General features: G+C 40.3%; 1 protein-coding gene across 2 annotated transcripts in view; it reads left to right on the top strand.

The window, feature by feature from the left end:
• Positions 1-10,623, top strand: part of LOC120541539 (tetratricopeptide repeat protein 23-like) — an 82,733-nt gene extending 72,110 nt beyond the window's left edge. For both annotated transcript variants that reach the window (XM_039773264.1, XM_039773263.1), the window contains exons 10-11: positions 4,099-4,181; positions 10,138-10,623. In XM_039773264.1, coding sequence (XP_039629198.1) covers positions 4,099-4,181; positions 10,138-10,255 — 201 coding nt within the window. In that variant the 3' untranslated portion in view covers positions 10,256-10,623. The remainder of the gene's footprint in view (positions 1-4,098; positions 4,182-10,137) is intronic.
• Positions 10,624-12,884: the final 2,261 nt, after the last annotated feature.

Genomic DNA, 12,884 nt, shown 5'->3' with positions numbered 1-12,884 from the left:
TAGAGATTTACAGATGTGTTAAGAAACCAATAGCAAGTTACGTCTGTTTGTTGTCACTGCCCGTTGGAAACCACAGACAGACTGACCCTTAGTTTACTGGGGGACAAGCGCAGAGTGCTTGCGACCTTCCATGTATGACGCAGTAGTTTTATAGATTCATTTAAAAATTGTATTTGGTGCCGGCCTACAGCAGATAGCCATTCACTAAGCAGCAGAGGAAAAATGATCACAAGAACAGATACATCTTATTGTGTTACATTGTTTAGAAAACATTATATTTTCCCCATAATTTTGAGGTGTATTGATTTATTTACTGTACATGTCTTACAACCACTCAAAATGATAATCAATTTATACACTAGAAAGCAATACTGGCCCAACCCCGATCAAACATACGTTGGCCATTTCATTTTTTGTGGACTAATATCTTGTTTAGCAAGTAGAAGAACAAAGCATAAGGCCTTTGTATACACTAAAATAATGCGAGGGTCAGCCTGTTTGGGGACAGAAAGGGGTCCTTGCGCTGTAGGCTCTCAGGGACAGGGGTTTTCATTTGGCTTGGGTCAAAATGGGGGTGCTCTAACCTGATGTCCGGGCTAGCCTGTGGCTTAGGATTGTCTCTGTTGGGCCAGAAGTGACCCAGTAAGTAAATGTACCTCATCAGGTAGCTGTTAGGTAGGGCCATGGAGGCCAGCAGGTTTATTGTTTAGACTATTTATTTTGGTACTTTGAGCTCTCCCGTCCCTTGTATTATTCATCTTAACATAAACCGAGTTATGTTAGTAATTTGTTCTCAATAGTGTCTTCTCTGTGTTAAGGGTGGTATCAAGATCATTCTCTACTGATCAGATTATGTTAATCTATAATATACACTCACTGGCCACTTTATTAGGCATACCTACTCAACTGCTTGTTAATGCAAATAACTAATCAGCCAATCGCATGACAGCAGCTCAATGCATTTAGGCATCATGAGGTGTGACATTGTCAAGATGACCAGCTGATGTTCAAACCGAGCATCTGAATGGGGGAAAAAGGTGACTAAAGTGATTTTGAACATGGCATAGATGTTGGTGCCAGATGGGCTGATTGGTCTGGGTATTTCAGAAACTGCTGATCTGTTGAGATTTTTACACACAACCATCTCTGGGGATTACAGAGAATGGTCTGAAAAAGGAAAAAATATCCAGTGAGCACCAGTTCTCTGGGTGAAAATGCCTTGTTGATGCCATGGGCCGGGCTGTTCCCATACTGTAGATGTTGCTTATTGGTCAGAAGTGGCATTTGAAACTTGGCTCGTAGTCGTATCACATTTAAATTTACATTTATTTACTTAGAAGACACTTTCTCCAAAGTGATTTACACAAGATGTCAACATAATCAGTAAGCATTAGTCTAACGAACTGTTTGGGAACAAGTGTTACAGGACATGTGTCAAAATTTATCATCACAAGTGAAGAGCTCAAAACAAAAAACAAGCATGTTTCAATTCCTAGTTTACAAAATCTAATAGCTAATATTAAGCAGTTGGAAATTCACAGAACAAGAGGGTCTTCAAACACTTCTTAAACATATTGAGGGATTTAGCATTGCAGATGGAGTCAGGCAGCTCATTGCACCAGCTAGGAGCTCTATACACAAAAAGAGACTGCACTGAGATATGATACCACACAGAGGTGGCATCACCAGACCCCATTCAAAAGCAGACCTGAGTGGTGGAGAAGGAGCACAGGACCTTCCAAGTGTCTCCATATATATATATATATATATATATATATATACAGTGCATCCGGAAAGTATTCACAGCGCATCACTTTTTCCACATTTTATTATGTTACAGCCTTCTTCCAAAATGGATTAAATTCATTTTTTTCCTCAGAAAAACAACACAACACCCCATAATGAAAACGTGAAAAAAGTTTACTTAAGGTTTTTGCAAATTTATTAAAAATAAAAAAATTGAGAAATCACATGTACATAAGTATTCACAGCCTTTGCTCAATACTTTGTTCCTTTGGCAGCAATTACAGCCTCAAGTCATTTTGAATATGATGCCACAAGCTTGGCACACCTATCCTTGGCCAGTTTCACCCATTCTTCTTTGCAGCACCTCTCAAGCTCCATCAGGTTGGATGGGAAGCGTCGGTGCACAGCCATTTTAAGATCTCTCCAGAGAGGTTCAATAGGATTCAAGTCTGGGCTCTGGCTGGGCCACTCAAGGACATTCACAGAGTTGTTCTGAAGCCACTCCTTTGATATCGTCGTCGACCTGAAAAGATGAACCGTTGCCCCAGTCTGAGGTCAAGAGCGCTCTGGAGCAGGTTTTCAGCCAGGATGTCTCTGTACATTGCTGCAGTCATCTTTCCCTTTATCCTGACTAGTCTCCAAGCTCCTGCTGCTGAAAAACATCCCCACAGCATGATGCTGCCACCACCATGCTTCACTGTAGGGATGGTTTGTGCTCTGACATGAACTGTCAACTGTGGGACCTTATATAGACAGGTGTGTGCCTTTCCAAATCATGTCCAATCAGCTGAATTTACCACAGGTGGACTCCAATGAAGCTACAGAAACATCTCAAGGATGATCAGGAGAAACAGGATGCATCTGAGCTCAATTTTGAGCTTCATGGCAAAGGCTGTGAATACTTACTGTATGTACATGTGCTTTCTCAATTTTTTTATTTTTAATAATTTTGCAAAAACCTCAAGTAAACATTTTTCACGTTGTCATTATGGGGTGTTGTGTGTAGAATTCTGAGGAAAAAATGAATTTAATCCATTTTGGAATAAGGCTGTAACATAACAAAATGTGGAAAAAGTGATGCGCTGTGAATACTTTCCAGATGCACTTTATATATGTTGATCCAATGAGTTCTCTGTAGGGAAACATAAAGGATTTGAACCTAATACATGTTGCTACAGGAAGCCAATGCAGTGATCTGAAAAGAGCAGTGATATACGTGTGACCACCTTGGATGGTTTAACTCAGACTTGCCACAGCATTTTCAGTCATTTCCAGCGGCTTGGTGACACATGCTAGTACTCCTGCCAGCAAAAGCCTGGAACAGGATTTGTACTGCATACTCTGTCAGATATGGTCTGATCTTGCAGATATTGCAAAGAGTTGAACTGCAAGACAGAGAGACTCTAGCAACATGGTCCATGAAGAAGAGCTGGCCATTGATTACCACCCCATGGCCACGCACCAGTGTGGAGGGTGTTATTGGTAATGAACTGTGTTGAACAGAGATGGGGTGCTGAGTAGATGGACGAGCTGGGATAACAAGGTCTGTCCATCATGGCTACCATACTGAGCTGACAGGGCTGTTTCATTGGAAACACCATCGAAATTAATATGACAGACTGTTGGCCTGTAGGACTAGCTGTAGCGAACAAAGAACCAGAGACTTTCATTAGCTTTTTCCACATGTACATATTATATTCAGATAATTAGCTAAATAGCACTCTGACACAGCCAACAACTGAATGCCTACACAGCCAAAGGAAATGGCAAATAGACCAATCTTTTCAAATAGATGGAAAACTATTGTCAAAAACAAATTGTAGTTAAATTGTGTTACTTTTGTTGGCTTTGAAATGCTTTATTGTATAATTCCAAACATGTTTCATGTGAAGTCTGAAGACCATGAGGACTGATTTCCATCATATATGTTAGGCAGAATCCCCAGTGGGGACTGGATGGTCTCGTGGCCTTGGAAACCCTGCAGAGCTCTCTGGAGATTTTTTTTTTCCTGTCCTCCCAGCCATCAAACCTTTCTTTATTCTTTGTTATTTAGTATTGCCTAATCTTATTTTTGTTTTTTATAAACTTTTCTTTCATCATCTTGTAAAGTTCTTTGAGCTACGCCATTCGTTTGAACATGTGCTGTATAAATAAATGTTGCTGCTGTTGTTGTTTTGGGACTCAGTGTTGTATATGTGATCCATTGATATTTTGAAAGGAACACAGCAAACTTAGGAGGCAGGCCAGGCCTGCAAAGGCGCATTCTTGGTTCTGGCCATGAAGATGTAGGAGTAAATAAAGAATATTATATCAATTTTATAATTTACCAGTTCTTGTCTGTCCTTTTTGCAGTGCTTGCAGATCCAGATGCTACACTTTGGCCCCAGCCACAAAAAGACAAAAGACACACAGAAGACCATTGATTTTTTGTCCAAGTAAGTACAAGGCTTTCAATTTCAATTGTACTTCACAAGTAATTAGAAGTGACGTGGATACATTTAATTTATTTAGCTAATGCTTTTATCCAAACTGGGCATCAAGTGCATAGTACAATCATTTCCATATCAGAAGTGTCTGGGCTTTGGTCAGGGTTGTGTTGAGTTAGTGATGGAGACATAACACACACCCTGCATTACAGTCTTGTATCAGCGGACCACTACTTTGGGACTGGCTGCTTGTCTAGGATGGAGATGACCAGGTCTGGCACTGAATGGATTTGGATAAAGTTTTCAGTTTTGCTCAGGTTTTCTATGTTGTCTTCCTTAATTCAAATGACATCACTCAGTCCTTGCCTCCTCCTGGTGACTCTTCCTATGAAGTGAGTAGATAGATTGGGAGAACATGGGGGGTCATGAGGTTGCTGGAAAGGGATGTGTGGCGTTCCTGATATCTCTGCAAAAGGATCTTGGTGTCTTGGTGCTTCCTGTCTTGCTACATGGTTGCGAGACATGGACACTATCAATGACCTGAGATGAAGACAGGACTCCTTTGTTACTGTGTCTCTGCAGAAAATTCTTGGGTACCGTTTGTTTGACTTTGTGTTGCTCATGGAGTCCCGAATGACACACATTACCTGCATTGTGAGATAGCATCAGTTACGGCACTACGGCCATGTGGCGCATTTCCCCGAGGGTGATCCAGCTCGTAAGATCCTCATTGTAGGGGACCCGAGTGGCTGGACCAGACCAAGGGGTCACCCACATAACACCTGGCTGCGGCAGATAGAGGGTCATTTCCGGAGGGTGAGACTACCTGGGGGTTTGTCAACTGGGATCCCGAGTTGTTTCGTCGTGTGGTGGGTGCGGCAATGCACTATACCAGTGCATACTCCCCAACTTGACTTGACTTGACTTGTTGAGAAAACGTTCAGCTTTGCTGTATTGTGAATTGCCTGAAACATTCATTAAATTTGGAGGACACCTTGCCACAATTATCTCTGAAAAGGATGGATGTTTAATGAGTACATCCATCAATCCAGGGATGCGTCCATTCCAGCAAGCAGCAGGTATGAGATAGACACAATCCCTGGATGGGGCATCAGCTCATCACAAGGTGAATACAAGCACACACTAGCATCATTTTAGCATCACCAAATACCAAAACCTTCCTGGCTTTGGAAGGAAACTGGAGCACACTGTGGAAACCCACCATGAAAACATGCAAACTCCTGGCAGGGAACACCAAGGATGTGATTCCCTGTGAGGCAGCAGTGCTACTGCTCCGCCACCATGCCGTCCCCCGATGTGTAATTATTAACAGTACTCATTATTTAAATGAAGGTAACGGGGTATATGTAAAATGTAATAACATACTTTAATGCATTTCATCATGAAAGCTACATCAAATATACATTTAAGGATTCTAAATGTGCAGAAAGATGGAATAACATAAATTTAATGTGTTCTGTGTGGCAATTGCTGCTTGCCGCTGCTGTCAGTTCAGTAGGAAGCCCCAGAAGCAGGTAGGTTTTAAGATGGCGTTTACAACAGTTTACTTTAATAAGAAAATAAACTACGACATTAAAGTGGAAATTTTGAGACTAAAGACAATATTTACACTTTAATCACAAAATAGACCTTTTCATTGTGTCCCTAATTTTTTCTCTGTGGCTCAAATACGCTGCCATACATTCTGATGCTGCTGTGTAGGTGCAAAAAAAAAAAAACAAACGGCACAGAAGGTGTTATATGAGACTTTTTAAATGTATCATGTTATTACATTTAGGGAATATGCGGCGCTTGAATATAAAAGCACCACGAGTGCATTTGTATGTCAGCATTTTGCTTCACCACATCAAACCATTCATCAAACATTGAAGCGCGCACATCAATCCTATAAGATCTGCAAAGCGGCTTACTGTCACACGTTGATAGTGAACAGAGTATTTGACTTCACATTCCAACTTTTATCACACGGTGCCCCCCAAATTTTTGCTGGCACTGCAACTCTTGCACTAATTTCTGAGGACGTGCATAGACGACGCGTCAAATGAATTCTGGGAATGCGTGGCAGCTATGATGTCTGCGCGTACGCATTCTGAGAGTGAAGTATAAACCGGCCCTTAGATAGGATCTTGTCAGAACCAGTCTTATTTAAAATCTGACATTTAGTTTAGTTTGCTTTTTGTTGTTGAAGTGTGTGTTATCACCATGCTTAGATCAAAGTAGCTCTTTGTAGCCTTTAGAAATAAAGTTGTAGATGCCTATGAGTGTGGAAGGAGATTTATAAAGATCTCCAAACAATTAGCTATCAGCCATTCCACTGCCCAGAAGATAATCTACAAGTACAGAAGATTTCAAACAACTGCCAACTTGTCCAGGTAAGGCCAATCAAGCAGGTCTGATCTGAGAGTACAACACAAGATACTGAAGTCTTGAAGAACTCCAGAATTTCATCATGGAACCTACAGGTAGCACTTGCCATTGTTGATGTTAAAGTTTATTTGACCTTGCTATTAGAAAGAGGCTGCACAAATTTGATCAACATCTGAGGTACTAAAATCAGTGCTGATCAGAAAGAGCATAAAGTTTGCTGAAGAACACCTAGGCAAAGACCAGGGGCCTCATGTATAACGCCGTGCGTAGAACTCGCACTATAACATGGCGTAAGCACAAAAGCCGAAATGTGCTTACGCACAGAAAAATCCAGATGCAGGAATCTGTGCGTACTCCAACTTCCACGTTCTTCCGCTACATAAATCCCGATCAGCGTGAAAACTAACGCTGGTGCACGCGCATTTTGTAACGCCCCAAATCCTCCCAGAATTACGCCTCTTTGAATATGCAAATCAATATAAATCGCCCTTAAGCGCAGCCTTCTGTGAAAAGACAATGAGAAAAGCACGGGGAAAATATAAGAATTTCAGCGAATACCAAGTGGAGGCAAAGGAAAAACATACTATTTGTTCAAATAAACCGTGGTATAATCAACAAAATGAAGTTGATCGAGTGACATAGCGTGTTGGAGAAACTTGAAAGCTCACATCCACAAAATCGCACAGTGCCGTAAATAAAAAAGAAGTCACATATCAAAGTTGCCGTGAAAAGAAGAGTTGTAAGCCCACTGTCTTAGTGTCATGTGAAAGCTTATTAGGGTACAGAGAAAAAAGGCACACGGTGGGGAAAAAGCACGAAATGTCAACTTCAATCTCGACATTTCCACTTTAGTCACATAGTATATTTTATCATTTAGTAGAACATTATAAACTTCATCTTAAAATCGTTTAATTAACCAGTTTCTCAAATCACATCGTAATTAAAGTAGCACGTTAAATGCTTTGTTTTGTATTTGATCTTCTACTCGTATGTGATCTACTGTATGTGTGTGAATCACTACTTGCTTCTTAAACTGGCTCTCTTCCTCCAACTGGACACAGAGTCCATTACATTTGTGATATTACATCTCTCTTAATAACTAAAATACTGAGATGTATACATGGTATCATTTTCATGATGATAGGAGCTAAAGCACATTATTAAACATGTGTTTCATGAGCCTCGTGCTCATGACAAGCATTTATCTTTTGTCGAAATTTTCGCATGCTTTTAGCTGTGTTGTTATTTTCTCTTTCTGTTTTATATTCAATATATATTGGCGTGGCCGCCCCAAGAGTCCTTGCTTTTCTTTCTCCAAGTAACCGATCGCCATAAAATCAGCTCTGTAATAGACGTTAAGCCATCTGTAAGCTTAGCCGATTCTTCAAAACGTTTAAAGAACATTGAAATATCTTCGTAGTACATGTTTAATTATTCTATCCTTCACGACACTCCCAGTGAAGAATATAGATTATTTAAATGAAGTTAAAGTTTTATGTGTATAATTTAACAAACATATTTTGCTGCATTTCACCTTAAAAATGATATCGTCATCATATGTAAATACGCGCTTTATAAAGTGACTCAGGTTGTGTAATATTATAACTGTAGTGCAAGTATACAGTGGGGTGATTGTACTTATAAGTACAAACCGTTCTACAAGGAGCAATTGATTGAGTGCATTTAAAGTTTTTGGGATTAAACTGTTTCTGAACCGCGAGGTCCGTACAGGAAAGGCTTTAAAACGTTTTGCAGTGGCTGAGACAGCGTGTCCTTAATGCCGTATACCGATAATTCTCTTTCCGATCAGCTGCTGCTGTGATTCACACTCAGATACAGTGATATAAATACTCCGAGTCGTGCAGTGAGAGTAATATGGAAAAAGAGGATCCGCTGTGGCAACTCCTAACGGGAGCAGCTGAAAGAAGAAGAAGGTGCAGTTAGAGTAACAACGCTAAAGCAGTTATGGTATTTGGAATACTATGGCTGTTCCCTGGACCATTATATTGTTACAAGTTAATTACAATCAGATGCGTTACACTAATAAACAATATGCGGTTAGTTTCTGTGTATTTATAAAGCCGCGTCATGAAAATAATGAGTAATCACACAAGAATAGTACCATTGCTTTGACGCTGGGTGCCGCCAGTTTGCAAAACCGAGCGGAGAACTTGCGTACGACAAGGCATGAGGTACCGTGGAAAAGTGCGTGGATTTACGCCAAGTGTAGGTTTTATACATCGCGATTTGAACGTGGAAAAGTTCTTACGCAACATTTCTGTGCGTACGCACCGTTTATACATGAGGCCCCAGGACTTCTGGGTCGATGTGTTCTGGACATATCAAGAGTTGTTTGGCCACAGTAGAAGTAGACATGTTTGGTGAAAGCCAAAGTTAGCATTTGACAAGTAGAACCTGATATATTCTGTAAAGCATGGTAGTGGGGTATGGTTTGGGGCTGCTTTGCAGCATCCACCATGAAGTCATTACTGTAATAGAGACTGCTGGAGGATATCATGAAACCATCTGTCAGAAGACTGAAGCTCACCTAAAAGTGGGCCTTGCAACATGAAGATGACTGTAAACATACCTGCCAATCAATCCTCCAAGGAATGACTGAAAAGAATGAAAGAGAGGGTTCTGGAAAGGCCAACTCAGAGCCCATATTTGAATCCCCCTGAAAATGCTGTGGGGGCTTTGAAACGAGCTGTGCAGTCACACCCTTCAGACATCTCACAGATGAAGGAATTCTGCATGGATGAGTGGGACAAACTTTCTCCCAGTCAATGTCAGAGACTGCTAGACAGTTGTAGGAAATGCCTGCTTGCGGGGGCAATACAAGCTGTTAGAGCCAAAGGTGGGCTTAGGTTTTCCTCAGGCAGAAATGCAGGTTTGTTTATTTGTTTTTGAATGAAATTATTGCAAATCCAAATTTTCATTTTTTTTCAAATATCACTTTTATCTAAATGTACTGTTTAAATGAAGATCAAATCATAATATGTCCACATATGTTAAAAAAAGTTAAAAAAGAAAAAACATTTCATGGGGGGGGGGTACTTTTTCAACTGATTGTAAATTTCAAATTAATTTTACAGTATATTTATTTTCATAAATTCCCAGTTGCTGAAATTTAGTTAATTGCTAATCAGGTTTTCTTGAATGAAACTATTGACATCTCTAGTCATGTATAGGGTGGTCCAGATATAATTATGCAATTTTCATTACGCTATAACTTAAGTTTCTTACATAGAAAATCACCCGAAAAATCCCGGACCATCGAGAAGTGTGTGAAATGACGATATGAAGAATCATCTTTGCGCCAAACTGGAATTGTCCCCGCATAAATCAAAGTCATCCAGACAATCTGGATCTGAATAATTAGATCTGGACCACCCTGTAGACGAATGAAATCTGAAATGCCACCCACCAATAGGATGTGCTATAGGGAACTTGAATAGATATCCCATAATTAAAGTGTATTAACTACTTCTGATGATCATAGATACTGCTGTCTGTTTCTTTTTCTTTGGCCTTTGTTAATCTATCACATTGTATTGATTTCTGGGGTGATGTACAGGTGTCCAGAGGTTGGCATTGGACAACAGCGATCAGAACACTCAAGAACCAGACCCCCATTCAGCGCTGTGTTTCCGTCTTATACTGTACGAGGAGTTAGCAGCAGCATCTCCGACTGAAATGTGAAAGAAAACAGAAAGCAAATTTACAGTCATCCAACGGACAAGAATAACTAAATGGAGGGCCTCTTGTTTTGGGCTTTCAATGTAATATACAATAATCCCGGTGAAGGAAAGAGAATGAGTCGGAATCTCTCTGGTTTTTGGTCACGGGGGGGTACTCTTGTGGCAAAGAGCCCAGCAAGCAGTCGGATCAATTGCATTGCATAGAACTTTATGAAGAAAACTTCCATGAGAAAAACCCGAACAACTTTGATGAGAACAGACCATTCAGGCCCAACAAGCTTGCCAGTCGTGTTCACCTAATTTTTCAAAATAACATCGACTCAAGATTGTAAGGTCCATAAAGTCCCGCTCTGACCTATTGACAACTTATTCCATGTGTCATCTTTTTGTGTGAAGAAACTAATTCAGATGCTGCACGGAATTTGCCCTTAACAGGTTTCCATCTGTGTTTTTGTGTTCTTTTTGAAGAACTCATTGTAAAGTAATGGCTGGGATCCATTGTACTAAGTGTAAAAGCTTCAATCATGTCACCCCTTAAAGGACACATTTGGTATTTTTCAATCGTGGTATATATTAATTTGTAAAGTGAAAAGTTTTTTATAAATTTTGAAAATACTTTTTTCCGTTCTTACAGTTCATGGTTAAAGTAATCCATGTCCAAAAATGAAAAAAAAAAATCTTAAAAAGACGTCCACTTTGAACCAGCAAAGGTTTTGATTTAGACAAATTTGCTTTCTTTCTTATGAGGCGTCCTTCTGATAATGAAAGGAAGCTAGAAATAATTATTTTATCGCATATTCTTAGAAGTATTTCCTTTGAGGTAAGAATCCATGTCCTGTTTGCTCATCTGCTCGTAGCCTCCATCATGAATGAAGACGTTGATCAGCAAGAAAGCAACGCGTGTTTGAAGCTGCTCAGAGCAATTTTGTCATTCAAAAGAATGGTTTGAAAATGCTCATATCCAGTAAGTGAACATACATTTTAGAAAACAAACTACTGTTTTCATTGACTTCCTTATGGTAACCACAATGCCTTAAAGTTATGGCTTGTAATGCTGAGGTTGGATGTGAACACTTGGATGGAAGACCAACTGAAATTGAATCTTCGAGTCTGTGGCACTCATTTTCCCAGGGATGACTACTTGCAGCTAAAAAACTGAAATAAAAGTGTTCATGATCGGCCAATATTGAAGCCAACTGTAGTGTCTTCTAAATTTATTTCAGGTGAGCCATTTCATTGCAGCTGAAGCAGACTGAAATGTGGAGCTTTGAAGGTCAGAGTGCAGGGTCAGCCACTGTTCAGGTTAAAGGCCCAAAAGAGTAGGATCCCTTCTGCCAGTAATGGGATATGAAACCTGACAACCTTCTAGATACCAGCGCAGATTGTTAGCCTCAGAGCTCCTTGGGTTTAAATCCCGTGCCTGTAAATAATAGCAATCTCCAACCTGTCACTCATTAACACTAAGTACGCATTGCACACTAAATTAAATAATAAGTCCAATAAACAAATATACTGTAATGAAAGCTGCCCATGTGCTTGTTCAGGTGTTTATAGTTTCTTGCAGTTTAACTTTGGAAAGTGGGGAAAATGTCTCCAGAACTCCTTGGTTGATGATAGCTGAAGATTTGACTTTATCTGTTGCACATACTGCAGCCTTGCGTAACAAAACAGGCTCATCTCCCGCCATGTCGTAAGCAGCACAGCCCACTCGCCTCCCCCAGAGGCCCTCTTCCTGAGTGGCCATAATTTCACATTTTCCACATGTGTGCCACCATGTGGCTCTTGCAACATTGTATCACCATACCTTTCCTGCTTTTGTCTCTTCAGCTCTGCTCTCCTCTCAGTCTGTTGGATCTCTTCAGCAGTATAATCTGACTCGTACAAATACAGTTCAGCGATAATGCTAAATGTATCCTCCACTTCATGGACATTTTGCCAGTCTAAAACGATGCTTTATTTGGTTTAATCCTGAAAGAAAATGTTCCTGTAAGGAGCTGATTCACAAAATGAAAACAAGCAGGAAGAAAACACGCCTGGGGGTCAAAGGCCTCTGCAGAGGGAAACACAATCGACAAGATGAGGTGTACAGACAGATTTTTATTTTTAAATGGCTGAATACCACAAACAGCTTTACGATATTTCTGCAATCTCAAGGTGAGAATAAATATAAAGTAACAGTTTAGCCTTAAAAAATGAACGTATTTGATAAGTTTAGGCCTTTTTTTTTCATGCTTGGACGTGGATTACTTTACGGAGCAGAGAAGCTATTTTTAAACTTTATTAAACAGTTTTTTGTGGCAATTTAAAATATACCATGATTGTGAAGAAATAATGTAGGTTTGAAAAATGACAAACTTATCCTTTAATCTGTTTGCTTCCGTCTCCCCGAATCGGCCCAGTCGCTCCCCCTCTGGAGTTTGTGTTGCCCTGCTGTGTCTTATTTGTAGACTGAGACTGGAGACCAAAACGGTACACAGTAGGCTGGGTGGGGGGCTCACCAAACTCCTTTATGTTTTTACCACTTTATCTTACTGTGAGAGAGATTGGGAGCTGCACCTCTAAGGCGATTCTGCAGCTTGGGGAGGACGTCCTCAGAAGCTGATTTAACTCACAGATGTAGAAC

This window comes from Polypterus senegalus, chromosome 12, assembly GCF_016835505.1.
Source record: "Polypterus senegalus isolate Bchr_013 chromosome 12, ASM1683550v1, whole genome shotgun sequence".
In the NCBI taxonomy this organism is placed as follows: Eukaryota; Metazoa; Chordata; class Cladistia; order Polypteriformes; family Polypteridae; genus Polypterus; species Polypterus senegalus.
Note: the sequence above shows the minus strand (reverse complement) of the source record. Positions and strands in the feature narration are given on the sequence as shown.